The 18,900-nt window shown below is 31.6% G+C and overlaps 1 protein-coding gene across 1 annotated transcript in view; it reads right to left on the reverse strand.

The window, feature by feature from the left end:
- Positions 1-18,900, reverse strand: part of CCDC178 (coiled-coil domain containing 178) — a 351,257-nt gene that overhangs the window by 302,895 nt on the left and 29,462 nt on the right. The window contains exons 5-8 of the mRNA XM_045527704.1: positions 16,840-16,862; positions 12,220-12,305; positions 9,545-9,745; positions 2,521-2,741 (exon numbers count right to left, since the gene is read on the reverse strand). Coding sequence (XP_045383660.1) covers positions 2,521-2,741; positions 9,545-9,745; positions 12,220-12,305; positions 16,840-16,862 — 531 coding nt within the window. The remainder of the gene's footprint in view (positions 1-2,520; positions 2,742-9,544; positions 9,746-12,219; positions 12,306-16,839; positions 16,863-18,900) is intronic.

Genomic DNA, 18,900 nt, shown 5'->3' on the forward strand with positions numbered 1-18,900 from the left:
CTGTTAAGGCCTTCCACTGATTGCATGTGGCACACCCACATTATGTAGGATATCTGCTTCACTCTAAATCCACAGCTTTCAATGTTAATCTCATCCAATAATACCTTCTTTGAAACATCAAGAATAATGTTTGGTTTGGCTAAACACCTGGGCACCATGGCCCCACCAAGTTGACACATAAAATTAACCATCATTGTGGTCCTAATAAACTCTACACAAACGTTGCTTGCTAATTTTTTTTCTTTTTTTCTTTTGGTTTGCTAGAATGACTTTTCTTGCTTTCCTCCCATTTACAAGAAGTTTGGTCTTCCAGCTGCCCCAAAACTCTGTTTCCCCTGCCAACATGCCCAAGTCTACTATCAGGGAAAAACACTAGAACAATAAAGGGATACCAATTTAAACTCATATGGACACATTTTTAATGAATGACAATAAAAATGTTGACAAAATTGTCAGTTATGTCAGTTAAAACTGAGTTTGGCAGTAACAGAAATAAGCCAAGTAAGTTGCTTAAAGAAAATTGCTTTTCTCTCACAGAAATGGATCCAACTCTCCTTTGCCTTTCTATTCAGCCACCTTGAGTACAATTAATAGCTTCCATTCTCAAAGTTGCTTCATGCTATAAAATGGAAATGAGAGCTGCAGCTATAACATCCAGTTTGCTGTAAATTTAGAAAATGGCTAATTGCAAAAGGGTGCTACTTCTGGCTGAGTCAGTCCATTTCAATGAACTTTTCTAGAAATCCTAGCCAAGAACTCTACCAACATTTCATTAGAAATACCATGAGAAAAGGGAAATTGGGAAATAAATTTAGCCAGACATATTGCCATTCAACTATATAGGGGTCTATTAGTTAAAAGGATAATACTGGCATTATTGTTCAGAGTGGACATATGAAATTTCTTCAGGACTGCTACTACTCCAGTAACATAAATTATTAAAGGCACTTTGGAGATTAACTTAGTATTATCTAATAAAATTAAAAATGCATATAACGCATGACCCAGTAAATATTCCACTAGATATATATCCACGAAAAACTCACATGCACATAGACAAGAATTTGTTCATGGGTGATTATTGTTTATAGTCAAATCAGCACTTTTGTTGCCAAATATTGAAAACAATTGAGATGACCAAGAGAAGAGAAAATGGTAGATAATAAAATTGTGAGACATCTATTTGATGGAACATAGCAAGTAAAATGAATGAACTAGATTTATAGGTATCAATAGTAGCTTGATTAAACTAAAACAATGTCAGATTAAAAAACTAGTTGCAGAAAATTACATAATGTATGATACCATTTGTGTAATTAACAATATAATTTATTATTTAGAAACACATACATCTATATATAATTATACAAATTTTGCTTAGAAACAGATGAAATTCATGATAAAGATTGTCTTTGGTGAAGGAGGGAGGAAAATGGAGACATTTAACAACTTGTTTTATTTACTTTAAAATGTTCAAAACCAACTAGCATGCAATTTTCATTTTGTGACAAGTATATAATTTTTTAAATATAATATGATCCCACAATAGGAGAGCTAAATGTTTAATCATTAAAACAACTTTATTGATTTACATATTTTCATCAACAATAAAATTTACTGATATATTCTATGTGCATTCTCCCTCAGTTCAATGACAGCTTTAAAAAATACCAGGCTGTTTTAAACCTCCAAAATTTTATTAGTGGGTATATTAAATATTATTAATACTTCTAAGTATCTCCTTATTGCTTTCCACAGAGGTTGTACTAGTTTGCAGTCCCACCAGCAGTGTATGAGTGTTCCTATCTCTCCACATCCATGCCAACATTTATTGTTTTGGGACTTTTTGATAAAGGCCATTCTCACTGGAGATAAGTGATACCTCATTGTGGTTTTGATTTGCATTTCCCTGATGATTAGAGATGTTGAGCATTTTTTCATATGTTTGTTAGTCATTAGTCTATCTTCTTTTGAAAAGTTTCTGTTCATGTCCTTTGCCCACTTTTTGATAGGGTTGTTTGATTTTTTTCTTGCTGATTTTCCTGAGTTCTATATAGATTCTAGTTATCAGCCCTTTATCGGATGTGTAACATGCGAATATTTTCTCCCATTCTGTAGGTTGTCTGTTTGCTCTCATGATAGTTTCCTTGGCTGTGCAGAAGCTTTTTAATTTGATCAGGTCCCATTTACTTATTTTTGTTATTACTATGATTGCCTTTGAGGGGATGGACACGCTTGCAGCTCTGACTCAGGTGGGACAAGGGCAATATATGTAACCTAAACATTTGTACCCCCATAATATGCTGAAGTAAAAAAGAAAAAAAATACTTCTAAGTATAAAGATAAGGGAAGAAGGCATAGTTAACTTGAATACCAATAGATGGTAGTGTGTGTAGATAAAGAGCAGGTCAATTTTCACTGAAAATGAAACCTTTACAATAATATTAATTTCTGATGGTCAAAACATTTTGGTATAACTAACAGTTTGGGAAATGCATATCCATTCATTTATTCATTTACCTCTCTTTTTTGTGTGTAAATTTCCTTCAGAGCTTCAAGTTCTTGGTCCTGCTTTGACTTCAGCAGAGGGATATGTTCAGACATGAAGTCTATGTCTGCTTGAATCTTTGCATTCGTTTCTTCTAACTGTGTCTTTTGTTCCTCAAAATGTTTTAGTTGATTAACTTTATCTTCAAGATGCCATCGTAATTCTATAAAATCTCTTAAATAAGCCTCGTGTTCTAGATGTAGAATAAGAAATAAAAAATCTAATTTTAAAACAAAAGGTCCAGAGGTCAGAAGGAAATCTTTGATAATAAATAAATATGAATTATTTTAGTTTCAGAAAATGCTTAGCTGTGAATCTTACTAAATATAAAGAAATACTGTAATATATCATTTTCTTCATTTGTCATCAACAGGATTAAAAATATATTTTATAAGCTAAAATTGTTTTAGTACAAACCCTGTTTATTAGGATCAATGTATACACTGAGCATTATATAAAAGCACTCTCTATGTAATTGCTTCGAAGTGAGAAGAACTGCAAGAGTTGAGGCCTTCAAAACCACCTAAAAGAAAAACGATGAAATAGGAGCCTTAAATATCAGAATGAAAAAGGCAAAAATGATCATTTTCTGATTATACAATTATATAATAAAACCCACAAAGAATCAACTGAAAATTACTAAAATTATAAGATAGTTCATGTAAAATTAATATACAAAAAATGTCTATCTATATAAAAAATATACTGAAAACAAAATAATCTCAATACAGCAAAACTAAAACATAAATAGCATAAATGCAGTAATAAACCGAACATGAACTGGGCAAACTCTGTAGAAAGAAAATGACAGAGTGTTATCAAACAACATAAAAGCAAATTTAAATAAATGCATAAAAAGTATTCTTTATAAAAATGTTTGAAATTTTAAGCATTAAAATTTCCCTCAATTAATTTATAAATGTAAAATTTAATTTTATCCCAATCAAAATACCAGGATAATTTTTAGAGAAATTAGACAAAAATATTTCCTCATTATATTAAATTTCTAAAATTAAATTAATCTTGTATTCTAGGAATAAAAGTAGATAGTCTAGTTTTTTTTCACATTCATTATAAATTTCTTTACGGGATTTGTTGATGTCTTCATTTAGGATTTTTTGTATTTATATTTATGATTTAGGCTTATAATTTTTCATATTTGTACCTTCCTCATCTATTTGTGGTTTATAATGATTGCTACCTTCTTATATTAATGTAGATTCTTTTTATTTTTTTCCTCTAGGATTTTGTGAAAGTTTAAAATTGCATATTAAGCCCTACGTTTCTAGAATGTACATATTTATTTTGTGGAGAAAAATTATTAGTCATTGAGTCACAATCTTTCTTTTAATGGCTATGTGAATATTTCGGTTATCTATTCATCAAGCCATTTTTGTCTATGAATTTATTCAGTTTATCAAAGTTTCAATAATATTCTTAAAAATTTGTTCTTAATATCTTTATTAATACTAATCACTAATGAATCATTCCTATTCTGATTTATATGTTCTGTGTTTTTGATTTATCTTGCTATTGGTTTTCTATTATTCTCTCTTTTTATTATTCTTTTTTTAATGAGCCAACATTTAGCTTTGTCTATCTTCTGAATTATACATTTTCATTATTTGACCATTTTGTTATTACATTTCTTCTTTGTATTTATTTTAATTATATTTTTCTAAATTCTAAAGTCATATGTTGATAAATAATTGAGTCCCTCTTTTTTAATAAAACAAAAGCTATTGATTTTCCTTCAATGAGTTGGCTTTCTCTTACACATTTGAAGATAATTTTAATGGTAAGTTTTTAATGATACATCTGTACACATTTTTTAATTTCTTGGATATGTGCAGTGTTTGACACCATCACTTTCCTGCTTTGTTTACCCTCACTAACTAGACAGTAAGACTTTTGTTTAAAGAGCCAAACATCATCTAGATAATTTTAATGGTAAGTTTTTAATGATACATCTGTACACATTTTTTAATTTCTTGGATATGTGCAGTGTTTGACACCATCACTTTCCTGCTTTGTTTACCCTCACTAACTAGACAGTAAGACTTTTGTTTAAAGAGCCAAACATCATCTTATAAAGTATCACCATTGTTATTTCCATGATAATCTGCTATTAAATATTCATTATAGACTCTCATTCTGTATTCCATGCTTTTAAATATTTTATTTATATTTTCCTTCTCGTGTTGCTGTGATGTGTTCCATGAAATTTCTTTAAATTTTACAGTTAACTCTTACTCTCTTCTGAGTTTAATAAACAATTGAACCAATTATTGAATTGTTAAATTTAAGTGATATATTTTTCATTTCTAGTAACTTTTTTCATTTCTATTTTTTGCTTTCTTTAAAAAATATCTTCTTGTCCTGGCTTTTATTTTAAACCTCTCTTTTTATTTCTTGAAGCATATCAATACTTATTTTATAATCTCATGTATAATCTAATATCTGACAAATTTAGAGTAAAATTCTGTGGTCTGCTTCTACTGATTCACACCCATTGAACCTGAATCTTCCTGTGTTTTATAATATTTGATATCGAGCTACTTTTTTTCTCAGAACTTTATTTAAAATAATTTGTGTCTAGGTTGAAGTTTTAGTCTTCGAGAGAATATTTATCTTTGTTTCTCCCAGATGCTCGATTTTCCTACCCACCCAGAGAACATTTAAATGACATTCTCCACTTAACAAATTTCAGACACACAGACAGCAGGAATTTGAGTCACAAATCCAGTTGAGATTAGCACATTAGGGAATGTTCAGGGAACACTTTTTTTTGTCCACTAAAAGAAACAAGCAAGGTTCTTTGCTCTTTATTCAGTTTGAGCAACAGGTTTATTCATGATTCACCCTCATGCCAAAGATACAGACTTTTGGATCCTCAGTTTCATGTCATGATCTCTAATTAGACTTGTCACTTTGGGTGAACCTTAGGCTTTATTTCCAGTCCCCTGTACCCTACAGATATATCAAAATGGGGACCCAAGGACATCAGGGTTTTGAAGATTTCTCTCTTAATTTTTTCCCCCTTCCCCATACCTTGCCCTTCCTTTTCTTACATGTATATAGTAAAAAGAGTGGAATGTTAGGTTTAAAGAATTCACTCTCCCCAAACTTACATCCAAACCTCCTACAAAACCCACCCGTCTCCCCTTCCTAGGGGTGTATTAGGCAGTAGCCTTTGCCAGACGCCTAGGGAGATAAGGGAATGCACTGCAAAAGGGGAACTTACTTTCCTCATCCCTCCTGATAAGGATGCTTATCCCTCCCAGTTTTTCCCTAGGGAGATAAGGGAATGGAATGTAAGAAGGGAACTCATTTTCCTTATCCCTCTCGGTTGTTTGAAAAGAATTTATTTACTCCTCTCGGCAAAACACTCTATAAAACCCAAGGCTCTCCCCTTTTCTCTCCTGGATGCCTTTTTCAACCTCCACCCATCTGCACCCAGATACTCAAAATAAACAGCATTTTGTAAGAAAAAAAAAAAAAGCTTTAGAGATCAAAATTCAGCTAAGAAACTACTATGATAACTGGTCTGGAACCAGTAAAACTCCCAGGATTCCAGTAGAGGCCAAAAAGAAAAGAATCCTGGACTTCTATAAAAAATAATAACGGTTGAAGATGAGAGCACTATAAAATATGTTGAAACTATAGTATGAACAACTCGATTTCAGGGATAGTTAATAGAAGCAAGATACTACACATCAAATTGCTGTTTACTTTCCTCTCCCTTGGGGTAGAAATAATTTCTTGTCACAGAGATTCTTGGTTTGAACGTGTTACTTATTTTTGCCCAAGGATGTGAAAAGAAGTGAAAGTATGTTAGTTCCAAGCTGACACTTTGAGCACCATCCTATGTTTCTACTCACCCTTCTGTAGTCTTGGCAATTTGCCATGTGAAAACAATGCCCCCTGGGAAGCTGTTAGCCAAAGAAGATGAGAGACATATGAAGCAGAACTTAACCCAACACAGCTTTGAGTCAAAGCCATTGGATGTTCAGCCTGAAAGAGCCTCCTGAGCCAACTTATAGACCCATCAGTGTAAAAAAAAAAGGTTTACTATTGTAAGCAACTGAGATCCAAGGTGATTTGTTACAAAGCATTACTGTAGTAACAACTAAATAATTCATGAGACAAACAATGCAAAACAAAACAAAATGAGAAGACTTAGCATCCCATAAATTACTGTGACCTTCTTCCATAGTAGAGGCATTCTGGTGAGCATGTATATGAAACACAATTATCTTCATATTCTGTCCTTTCTGAAAGGTCATCTCCCACACTCCCTTTAACCAATCGTACATTCATATTTTTTCCAACTCTCTGGCCACCCTACCATCCCTTTTCCCACTTCCCATATGTACCTTGAACAATCTCTTTTTCAAGGAGTATTTAAAATTCTGCCCACTGGGGTGATTTGCTTTCGCCTTTTCCATGTTGGGACTAGGATGTAGCAACTCTCCAAAATGTGTCTTATATACCATTCAAATCCACTCCTAAGCCAGGGCTGCGATTTTTCCCCCCTCTTTCATTAGATGGTCATATGGAAGTACCTATGGAGCCATAAAGGTGTTATGGGAAAGACAGGGAATCTATAGAAGCAGGTACAATCGGAATACTAGAGAAGTCTGAGTCATTAGTTTATTTGTGTCTTCAGATGCTGCTTGGGTATAACATATGTACTTTTGTATTTTGCAAGTGAACACTGCTGTGCACATCCAATTTTATAATTTGTAGGATTATATAGAACCCAATTCATGATGGAAAACTTGTTTCTAGTTGTCTCTTTTGATAGGGAAAAGATAAAACATTTACTAGATAATTGGCTGCATACTAGATGGATGCCATTTTCACCAGGGGGATGCAGTCAGTTTATAGTGACCAAGCACAGAGGAAGGTAGCCAATGCTATAAATACCCCTGCCTCATTCTTCATTATCTCCTCATGGTGTCTTGCTGCTAACTCTCATTGGTTGAACCCAACAGGAAGACAGAATACAAAATAGATCTTTGGTGCAGTCCATTATGAGTCAGCCTCCTGGGCCACAAAAGCTACAAGTAGGGGTGGGAAGTTGCGGGGAGGGATGAATCTGGAGGAGTAACTGGAAGATATCTAGAAAGTAGTGAATTTCCTTACTTTTATAAAAGAATATCTAAATGTAAAATAAATATCATGGTCAATGTCAAGGCTGTTAAGGAGATTAAAAGTTTTTTCTGTTTTATGTGGTAGAGATTTTGAGAATCTAAAGACAATGAAAATATATAATTCTATGCTTTGTAAACAAATTCATAAAATGTAGACATTATATCACATGTGTATCAATATAAAAGCAGCAGATTCCTGAGAACATATAACTTTTCAGGAATATGCTTTAAACAGAAAGCTCTTAATTAAAAATATATATATAGTAATAATGAATTTAAATTTCATTGGATATGTTGGTTACTTACATAAAATAAAGCAGATAAACATAAATTTCATTTTTTAAAGTAGATATAATAGTATTAATTAAAAGGCAACCTAAACAATAAATTATTACCCATGACAGGGATTTAGTCTACCATTCAAAACACATTTATTAAGCACCTAGAATGTGTACACATGTATCTCAATTTAATTTTATTTTAATAACTCCTTAAGTAAATTCCACAGAGTTCTCAAACTACAATTATCTAAGTATCCTTATAAAGGGTATATAAGATTATATGTAAATTGATCAGCAAAAAAAAATTAAATAAAAACAGCCCTCAACATTAACTTTTCTACTACTGCTAATAAGGAAAGGTTGCAGATGACCCCTTGTGTAATGTGAACGTGAGTCTGCTTAAGAATCTACTGTAATACAGAATTTCTCATGGTGCCTCTTTTGACCCTATTGTAGCCTCATTGACTCTAAAGCACCAATATATATGTATGCTTGCATTTATAAATTATATATCTTCTGTTATATTAGTAGATTGTGCACATTATAAATTCTATTCATAATAGAAAATTACAAAAAGAATCAAATTTAAAAATATAAATAAAAATTCTAATCTTTTCTTACACTCCCTGGAATATGTATACCCTACACATTCTGAAACCACAGTTTCAGAAGACTTATGAAATTAAAACAAAGGTGTTAGGGTTGGTACGCTATGACATCTAATTTAAATTAACGGCTATTGCCCTAGGGTAATAATAACATTCTTTTATCTCTCAAAGATTTATTGGTTTAAATGATAGATTATAAGGGCACCCTAATAAAAAAAAAAACAACATTATAAAGCATGTGCATCCTGAATTGAAATTTACCTTATGAAAGGATAAAAAACTCCTAACTTCAGGCAGAATCTGGTAGTCAAAAGTTTTTTGATAGCCATGTTTGTAGGACAAAAAAATTCCATATTTTTAGATTCTTTAATCCTTCACCATAGGTCCCTCACTCTGTGATCTAAAGGAGTTTCCTTCTTAAACATTTGTTACTTGCATAACTCCTGGAAGCATTTTACATTTCAATACCTACTAGAAGTTCCCAAAGCAAATTTACTACTGAATTCTCAAAAACAGATGCATGTAGTTCTTAAAATATGACTTAGAACTCTTTCAATTTTCCTAGATTTAAAAATGTGGCCAATGTCACCAACTGGAAATCACTTTAAATTCCTAAATTTCTAGGAACTCAAACACTGTAGTCATTGTAAGAAATACGTGCTAAATGTTTTTCACATGCCCCTTGGGTACCAAAAATGCCATGCAATTTCTAACAGACACAAATGACAGCGGGTCTAGTTTTGCTCAGTGCAGTCTCAGTTTATGTGAACTAATGTGAACTAATGTGAACCTAGCATTATTTTTAATAGCATATTTCAAAAGTGCCCTGGTTTGTATGCCAAATAATATGGTCACTCTAAACAGAGGTGATTTTTTTCATGCAGAGCTATAATTGATTATCTGTGCCTCTCCAATAGAGTAAGTGGCAATATGAAAAATCCTTATTATTACCTTTCTGCACAGCTAATGGGAGTTGTTGAAGTTTCCAGATTGACCAAGAGTCAATTGTTGTGTTAAGCAGTATCTTTCTTGATCTTTGTTGTTTTAAAGCTTCTTCAGCTTCTGCCCGGTCAGTTTCTAGACTTTTAATGAGATGGATGGCCTCTGATAGTAATGTTTCCATTTCTTGCTTTAATTCTGGACATGTTTTATCTTAAATAGGAATGTGCATTCATATTTGTTAATAAATCAGTCCATAAGCCAGGTGAGAGGATTATTAATTACGGTATTATTCTCTTAAATATTTATATACTTAATAAGAGAATGTTAGATAAATGAATTAGCCTTTTAAAAACAGTTTTATTATAATATAATCATAACACTGATCATAACCTTTGAAAATATTTTTAATAAATAATTTATTAAATCATTAGAGTAAATCTCATCCAATATTTTCAGCAATAATATTTTATCTGAAGGGAAAGAACACAAGTCCTATTAACAAGTTTTACTATAGAGCTTTATTTTTAATTTATGTTGTTTCTTCCTATTCTATAAGAAAACAAATCATAATAATTACGTCAGATAAATACTGAAAATCCTCAGATGGTTCCTAAAAACAAGACATTTTATATCCTTCAATCTTATCAGATAATAACTTCTTTACTGGCCTTGCTAGGAATTCATCAGAATTTCCAAATCCTGTGTATTCACTTATAATACAAATTAACTCCTTTAATGAGAGAGAGAGTTTTGATTCCCTGATTCACAGTTCTGGAATGATACGGCTTAATGTAAACAAAATTATTCCCATGGGTATTTATGTGGCTATGTATACAGAGCCCAATATGTTCCAGGGGACATGCTGTCCCCTGAAAGTAAGGAGGGTAAGGAAGACAGATATGAGTCCTATCTTTGTGTGATTTATACCTATAAACAGTGACTTTTGCCAAAATGTGACATGACAAGAATATATAAACACAAAGTGTCCAGAAATACAAGGCCCCCAAAAAGCTGAGGCTGAAAGGAAAATAGCGAAACTGGATCAAGAAGCAAGGGAACTAATAAAGATTTTTTGTTTTGTTTTGCTTTTGGACAATAAAGATGATGATTTTCTGTGAGATGGCAGCATTACATGATGGCTACAAGTGCAAGTTCAGCAGTCACACAGTTGCTACTTTGAATCTGTTGGACTTGTCAAAGAAATTCAGCATGCTGCCTCAAAAGAATTCTTGAGAAACAGGTTTATCTTAATGTACAAAAATTATTTTTTCTGGACTGGTCTTTTATTTGGTCTTTTAGAATCTACTGTTTTCTTTTGTCAAATTCTACTACATCTGGACACTTTACATTGATGTCTTTTTTTTAATGAAAACATATTCATTAAATAGTGTGTTCTCCAGCCAATTTATGATTCATTGTATAGTCAACTTCTATAAGAAAATTTCAGTCTGAATCGCATAAATAAGTTAATACCACTTATACCTGAAACACTGATTGGGTATACACGTTTTACCAAAGTTGTTCATTATGCTTGTATAAGTTGTTTTTTATACTGTTCCTATAATAGCATACTAAAATAAATGGTATATATATAACTTGGGGTGCCTCTAATATATTGCATTTAATATCTCTATTTTTTTCCTGAATGCTATCTCAATTTTATTATTTCATATTGACTAAGTGAGCAACTATCAGCAATTTTTTAACATAAACACTTAATTGCAATAAATCTCCCTCATCCTGTTACTGTTTTGCATTTTGGACCCAAATGTACATATTTATAATAAACATACTTATAGTTAATTTAACTGTGATTATAACCATTAATTTATTCATCTTTTCTCATAGCATATTATTCATGTGAAAACTTGGTAAGTAATGACTGAGGTTTTCATCTTCATTGTAGATACAAACATTAATAGTAAAAACAAAAACAGTAAAAACAGCCTTGCTGTGATTGAAAGCTTTGACGAACAAACTATTCTTGCTTTAAGAAAGTTCTAAATTTATTAATTATACTTCACTAACAGTTTTTAGCAACTTTTTAATAGTGGGAGGAAGAGGAGGTATTTAACAAAGTCTCAAGAATATATTCAAATATGCTGAAGTAATGTTAATACAAATTTCAAGCCAGTATATAAATTATTGTACATTTTATAAATAATGACAAGAATATTAATCACAACTTAAACATATGTTGGAACTGAGATGTCCAATAATGATAGCCATGATCCACATGTAACTATTTACATTTATATGTAAGTAAATAAAAATTGAACTTAAAAATTGAGTTCTTCATTCTCACTAGCCACGTTTCAAGTTAAGTGTTCAACAGCTATATGTGGCCAGTAGCTACTTTATTGGACAGTACAGATATAGAACACTGGTTATCACAGAAAGTTCTACTGGACAACACTCAACTACAGTTAACTTTGTGAGAGGTGGACAGCCATCATTATATACTCAGCACCTAGACCAGTACTTGGTATATATTAGTCATTAATAAATATTTGTTGAATTAATGCTTAATCAAATGATACAGAGGGCTCTTTTTTCTATTACATACTCATAAGAATTATAAACCCTTAAACGTGATTATTGTGACAATTAGAAATATATTAAATAACAAGCCAATGAGCTTTTAAATATAATTACATTTATTTAAGTATAAGAAACAACTTTACCTCTCCTTTCTTCTGGATTGACCTCTGCCACTGGTGTAGTAATACTCCGATCTTCTTTTAGACCTTTCATGGAAGAAGTTTTGCTCCTGTATAATGAGAAAGAAGCAATTAATCAATAAAAAAAGGCTGTACAAGTTAGTAAAAAAAATGTTTAGGCGCTCTTTCATTGAATTTTAAATATTTGTTGTGAAACTCTCTATACTTGATAATCCTACCACATAGAGGACTAATCAAAATTCTAATAGGTAATGGGATTTATACTTAATGGTAAATTAATAGAAACTTAGAATTCCTTACAAATGACTCAAAATTTCTTTAGAGGATATTAAAGCTGTATTTTTTTTTTAATAGACATTGGTCTTTCCTAGAGCATGTTTCTATAAGGAAAAGGATGTGTATTGAGGATAATCTGAATGAACTATTTCTGTAATTTCAGTTTAGCAGTTTCTGGGGAATCAATGTAAATTACAATGAGTAAAAATACCATTTCAGATTTAAAGTTAATAAGCTTTTAGAAAAATATCTAAATTAAAATGTCATTTCCTTTCTAAAGTATCTTTCTACCTAAAGTTTATATGTTGAATGACAAAATATTTCTCATTATCAGTATTTCTCTGGTCCTATTCTAGAATCCTAAAATGGCCTTCATTGTATTTTTTAAACACTATTTTTTCTCTGATCAAAATTATAAGAAAATTGGTATCAACAACAAAGCAGAGAATTTCTTTTTGAAATTTATATTAAATTATTAATATTTTCTGAGAAAGAATTACTATAAATTAAGAAATCTGTATAGATACAAAAAATCATAGTATAAAATAATTCATATTCATTCACTCTCTTCAGAGATTATGTAGAATATAATAGTCTAGTGATATTTCAATTTTTACAAAATTAGAGTCATAGAATTTTATAATCTGCTTTAGTTGCATGTCACTGTATCCAGTGTATTACTACCATTTAATATTTCTAATGGCTGCATATTTTTTTGTCTTTTTGTTGTTCCACCATTTATTTGAAAAGCCTGTCTATTCTAAGGTTAGAGAAATAGTCATTATATTTTCTTCATTTAGTTTTAATTTTTATTTCAAAATGTGTTTGTTGAAAAATGTGATATATTTTTTCTTGTTTTTTAAAAAAATTGAAAAATAATTGTCCCAGCATCAATTAGTAAGTAATGATTTCTCTGTAGGCTTTTAATGCCAATTATATAATATGGTAAATTATTATATATAATTAGTTCTGTTTTTGTGTATTCTCTTCTAAAGTTCAGTTAATTCTTGGACCAGTGAAATTCTATGTTAATTCTTCTATTTTTTTTATTGAGGCAAAAGTCACATAACATAAAATTAACCATATGAAAGTACAAACTTTAGTGGCATTTTATTATTACCCATTGACAGTGTTGTACAAACATCATCCTATCTAGTTCCAAAATATCTTCATTACCCCAAAAGAACACTCCCTACTTACTAAGCAATCTCTCCTCTTTCCCCAACCCATTAGGCCCTAGCAATGACTAATCTGTTCTCTGTCTCTGTGGATTGTACCTATTATGGATATTTCACATAAATGGAATCATATAATAAGTGACCTTTGTGTCTGCCTTCTTTAACTTAGCATAACTTAGTATAATAGTTTTGAGGGTTATTAATGTTGTAGTATGTAGAAGAACTTCATTTATTTTTATGGTGGAATAATATCCACTGTGTAGATAAAACATGCTTTCCTTATCTATTAATCCACTGATGGATTTGGGGTTATTTCCACCTTTTGGCTATTGCTAATACTGATGTTATGAACATTTGTATACAAGTTTTTGTTTGAACACATGTTTTGAGTACTTTTGAGTATACACCTTGGAGTGAAATTGCTGGATCATATGGTAATTCTAGTTTTCAACTTTTGAGAAGTCTACAAACTTTTTCACAGTGTCTAAACCATTTCATATTCACCAGCAATGTACAAGGGTTCTAATGTAGAATAACAGAGTTAAAAGCAGGTATCCTTATCTTGCTCCTGATCTCAAGTTGAAAACTTTCAGTCTTCACCATTAAGTACAATGTAAGCCAAAGGTTTTTCCCAAATGTCCTTTACTATGTTTAGAAATTCCATTACAATCCAGTTTTATGAAGGATGTTGGCTTGTCACAAGTTTTTCCTACCAATTAAGATGTTCACATGGTTTTTCTCCTTTATTTTATTAACATAGAATATTACATTAATTAATTTCTGTATACTAAACCACCTTTACATTCCAAGGATAATAAATCTCACTTGATTATGATTTATAATGTTGCTGGACTCAGGTTGCTAGTTATTTTGTTGAGGATTTTGGCATGCATATTCACAAAGATATTTGTCTACAGTTTTCTTATAATATCTCTACTTGATTTTGGTGTCAGGTTAATGCTGTCCTCATAGAATGAGTTAGGAAGTGTTCCCCCTTCTCTTCTATTTTCTGAAAGATTTTGAGAAGGGTTGATGTTAATTCTTTCAACGTTTAGTAGAATTTGCCAGTGAAGCTATCTGCTTCTGGGCTTTTCTTTGTTGGAAAGTTTTTGAGTATTCGTTCAATCTCTTTATTTTTTATAGGTCTGTTCAGATTTTCTACTTTTTCCTGAGTCAGTTTGCTAATTTTGGGTTTAGCTTTCTCCTCCTTATCTAGTTATTTAATGTATAAAGTTAGGTTACTTGATTTGGGATCTCCTTTTTAAATGTAAGCATTTACAAGCTATAAATTTCCTTCTGTGTACTACTTTTGTTGTATCTGTTAACTTTTAGTATATTGTGGTTTCATTTTCATTCATCTCAATGTGTTTTCTAATTTCCTCTATGATTATTGTTTTGATTCGTTGATTTATAAAGAGTATTTTGTTTAATTTCCACATATATGTAAAATTTCTAGGTTTCTTTCTGTTACTGATTTCTAGTTTCATTCTATTGCGTCAGAAAAGATGCTTTGTTTGATTTTGATCTTTTTAATTTCATTGATATTTTTTTGTGGCCTAATATATGATCTATCCCAGAGAATGTTTCGTGTGTACATGAGAAGAGTGTGTTTTCCGTTGTTGTTGGATGGAGTGTGCTACATAAATCGGTTAGGTCTAGTTGGTTGTTCAAAGTTGTTCCAAGTATATTTTCTTACTGATTTTCTGTTTAGTTCTTTTATCCATTATTCAAAGTGGGGCACTGAATTCTCAAACACTTATTGTAGAACTGTTTCTCCCTTCAATTCTGTTAGTATTCTTCATGTATTTTGAGGTTATGTTGTCAAGTGTATATATTCATAATTTTTATATCTTCTTGACTGAGTGACAATTTTATCAATATATGAAGTCTTCTTTGTCTTCTTTATCAGGTTTTGATGTAAAGTCTATTTTGTGTGATATAGGTATAGCCACCCTGGCTCTTTTGGGGTTACTATTTGCATTATGTTTTTTCATAATTTCACTTTCAAACTACTTGTATCTTTGGATCTCAAATGAGTTTCTTATAGACAGCATATAGTTGGATCATGTATTTTTATACATTCTACCACTCTGTACCTCTTAATCGGAGAGTTTGATCCATTTTTGTATAAATCAATTACTTTCAAGGAAGAACTTATTTTTGCCATTTTGCTATTAATTTAGTGTATTATTTATATCTTTTCATTCCTCAACTCCTCCATAACTGCTGAGGAGATTGGGTGTATGTTAAGGGACTCCTTCAATGCTTTTCCAGGCTGTTTACAATCCTGCTTTTACCTTCAATTCCTCCCTGTACAAATCCTAAGGTTCTGCTAGAGGTAAAAGATTAGAGTCTTCTCAGGTCTTTTCTGAGCGTATTTCCAGCCCTCATTGTATCTGTGTCCTTCTTAATTTCCCAGTATATTGAGAGCTTTGAATAACCCTATTCCCTTGTGTATCTATCTCTTTTCCCAACTTCTTTCTTCTCAGGCATTTTGGCCCGTCTAATGCTTGTCCCAGCTGTTATCCATGGCCTTAGGCTGCTTGTGGCAAGTATATGCCTTTAAATGCTTTTAGCAAACACTGCCTGGAAGCAGCCCCAGCCCTGCGATTGATTCAAGTCAGGCAAAACAAAGACAAGTCTTTTTTGCTGGTTCTTCAGGGAGCTGTCAGACAGGTCAAAACACTCAAACACAATTCTTTCAGAATAAGGTCCCTATTGTTCTCTCTGGCACTAGCAATCTGCACCACAAGTGTGCATTGCTCTCTTCATAGCTACCACCAATCCGTGGGTTGGAGGATGGTGAGCAGGGAATTTAAAATGCCACAGTGCTCTATTAATGCAATGCAGCAGCTTCTTTCTTCATTACATTTTCCCCTGGTGGTTGTGAATTTTTGACTAGATTCCAGATTTCTGCGAAAGTTGATTCTGACCAACATTTTGCAAACTTTATATTTGTTTTTGTGGAGGGATGGAACCCTGGAGACCCTTATTCTGCCATTTTCAGTGATATCCTAATTCTTATATTTTTAAAAACATATTTTAATATCTAATGTGGAAAATCCTGCTTTCAATTTCCTGTTCCTTTTGAAGTAAACTGCACTATAGCAGATGATCAAACTTTTAACATTAAAAATAAAACAATAAAAGAAGCATGAAAGTTTCTTACCATTCTTCAAAAGAAGTTTCAAACTGTCAAAATAAAAGATCTCAATAAAAATCAAATTTTAAACATCTTAAGAAACAGTTGGTAACTTCACTTAAGCTTGAACTCACTGGTAAAACTGTCAATTCTCTACTACACATTCCCACTGTATTTTTGTCTAATTATACTCTGTTGTTACCCAAACAGGTGTATACTTCTCCTATCTATTTCTATCCCTTTATTATTACCCCCATCTAATTGTTCTTACCTTTCATCTCTGTGATTCTTTTAATAAATATTACCCCTTTGTCAAGGGCCAGTTCAAATGCCAATTATTCCCAAAAGATATTCCATATAATCAGAAATTCATGACATACATTGAATTTTAATGTATTACCAAAGTGTGGTAAACACAAAATTATATGTGGGTTTACAAATATTTATTTAGTTTTGAATGATATTATTTCTTTTCTGGACTATAAAGTCCTTGGCAGGGGTCATGTTCTACAAATATATCCTAATAGTCCCTTGGGTCATAAGAGGCATAAATTACCAAAAATGTAATGTTAGAATGTTATGGGTTTCATAGATGATCTTGAATTCAAGATATTAGATTTGGCATATGTGATTACTTCTCTTCAATTCCCATATCCTACCAAAATCATCTGAATATATATATGTTTGTGTCTGCATGTGTATGTGTGTATGTGTGTGTGTGTATACATATATATATATATATATATATATATATATATATATATATATATATATATATATATAGTTCCATAGTGCCATGTCATGTAATGACAGGGATACATGGATACATTCTGAGAAATGTTGTTAGGCAATTTCATCATTGTGCAAACATCATACAGTATACTTACACAAACCTAGATACTATATCTTACTTCTTACTATACACCTAGGCCATACGGTATTGCTCCTAAGCCACAAACTTGTACAGCATATTACTGTACTGAATACTGAAGGCAATTGTAAGACAATGCTAAGTAATTGTGTATCTAAACATATCTAAATATAGAAAAAGTACAGTAAAAATATGTATTGTAATCTTATGGGTTCATCATTGTATATATGGCTCATCGTTAACCAAAATGTCCTATGTGGTGATGACTATATATATATATATATGTGTGTGTGTGTGTGTGTGTGTGTGTGTGTGTGTGTATACAAAAACATGGAAAACATAAAATAATAAAATCAGTGAAACAGATATTTTAGAAGAATTTCCAGAAATAGAAAGTGATCAGATTAGACAGATAGTAAAAATGGAGCAAAGAAAAATGCTCAAAATAAACAAATGGAAAACATCTCAGAATATAGTAAAAGGCTTCTTTATGGCTCATGAGGAATTCCCAGTATGTGAGGATAAGCTGGTGATAATCAAAGTAAACACTGAAGGACTGCCCGTGGATGAGATGGGCCAGTTAGTCTTATTGCTGTCCATCCACAGCCTCTAGAATACATGGCTGAAAAATTGCCTTCTAGTCATTGCCATGAAAAGAGCTCTCTAACCACACTGCAGATCTGCCTAGGACAGAGCAGTGGTCCAGCTTGGAGGCTATTGTTCTACAGAGAAACAAAACAGAGACTGAGTAACTAATAGAATCTCACAATAAATATAAACAAGTGAGAGAAAACAAGGGCAGATTCATCCAGGAGTGAAATATTCTAAGATAGTAACTCAAAAGTAAGCTTATCTGGCAAAAATAGAGGCCCCAATTTTCTTGCCTGAACCTATTACCTCTTATTTACAAAGAGTACAAGTAAAATTTTCTATTTACTAGAAAAATCTTTTGACATAAGGAAACTCTGACAGCTATTAAAAAAACAAAGAAACCAACAAGAAAACAAAAAACTTATGCTTATCAGTAATCAATCTGGTTTATAACTTACATATACAAAGAACAATGAAGAGTATATAAATATTTGCAGAAAAAATTGGAGTGTTAAAAATAAGAAAATTTACCTCAGATCTAACAGAAATATTGGAATGAAGAAGAGTAAATATAATAATAATATGAGGTATATGTCTCTTTTTTCATAATATTAAAAAAAGAAAAT

The sequence above is a fragment of the Lemur catta genome, chromosome 16, assembly GCF_020740605.2.
Source record: "Lemur catta isolate mLemCat1 chromosome 16, mLemCat1.pri, whole genome shotgun sequence".
In the NCBI taxonomy this organism is placed as follows: domain Eukaryota; kingdom Metazoa; phylum Chordata; class Mammalia; order Primates; family Lemuridae; genus Lemur; species Lemur catta.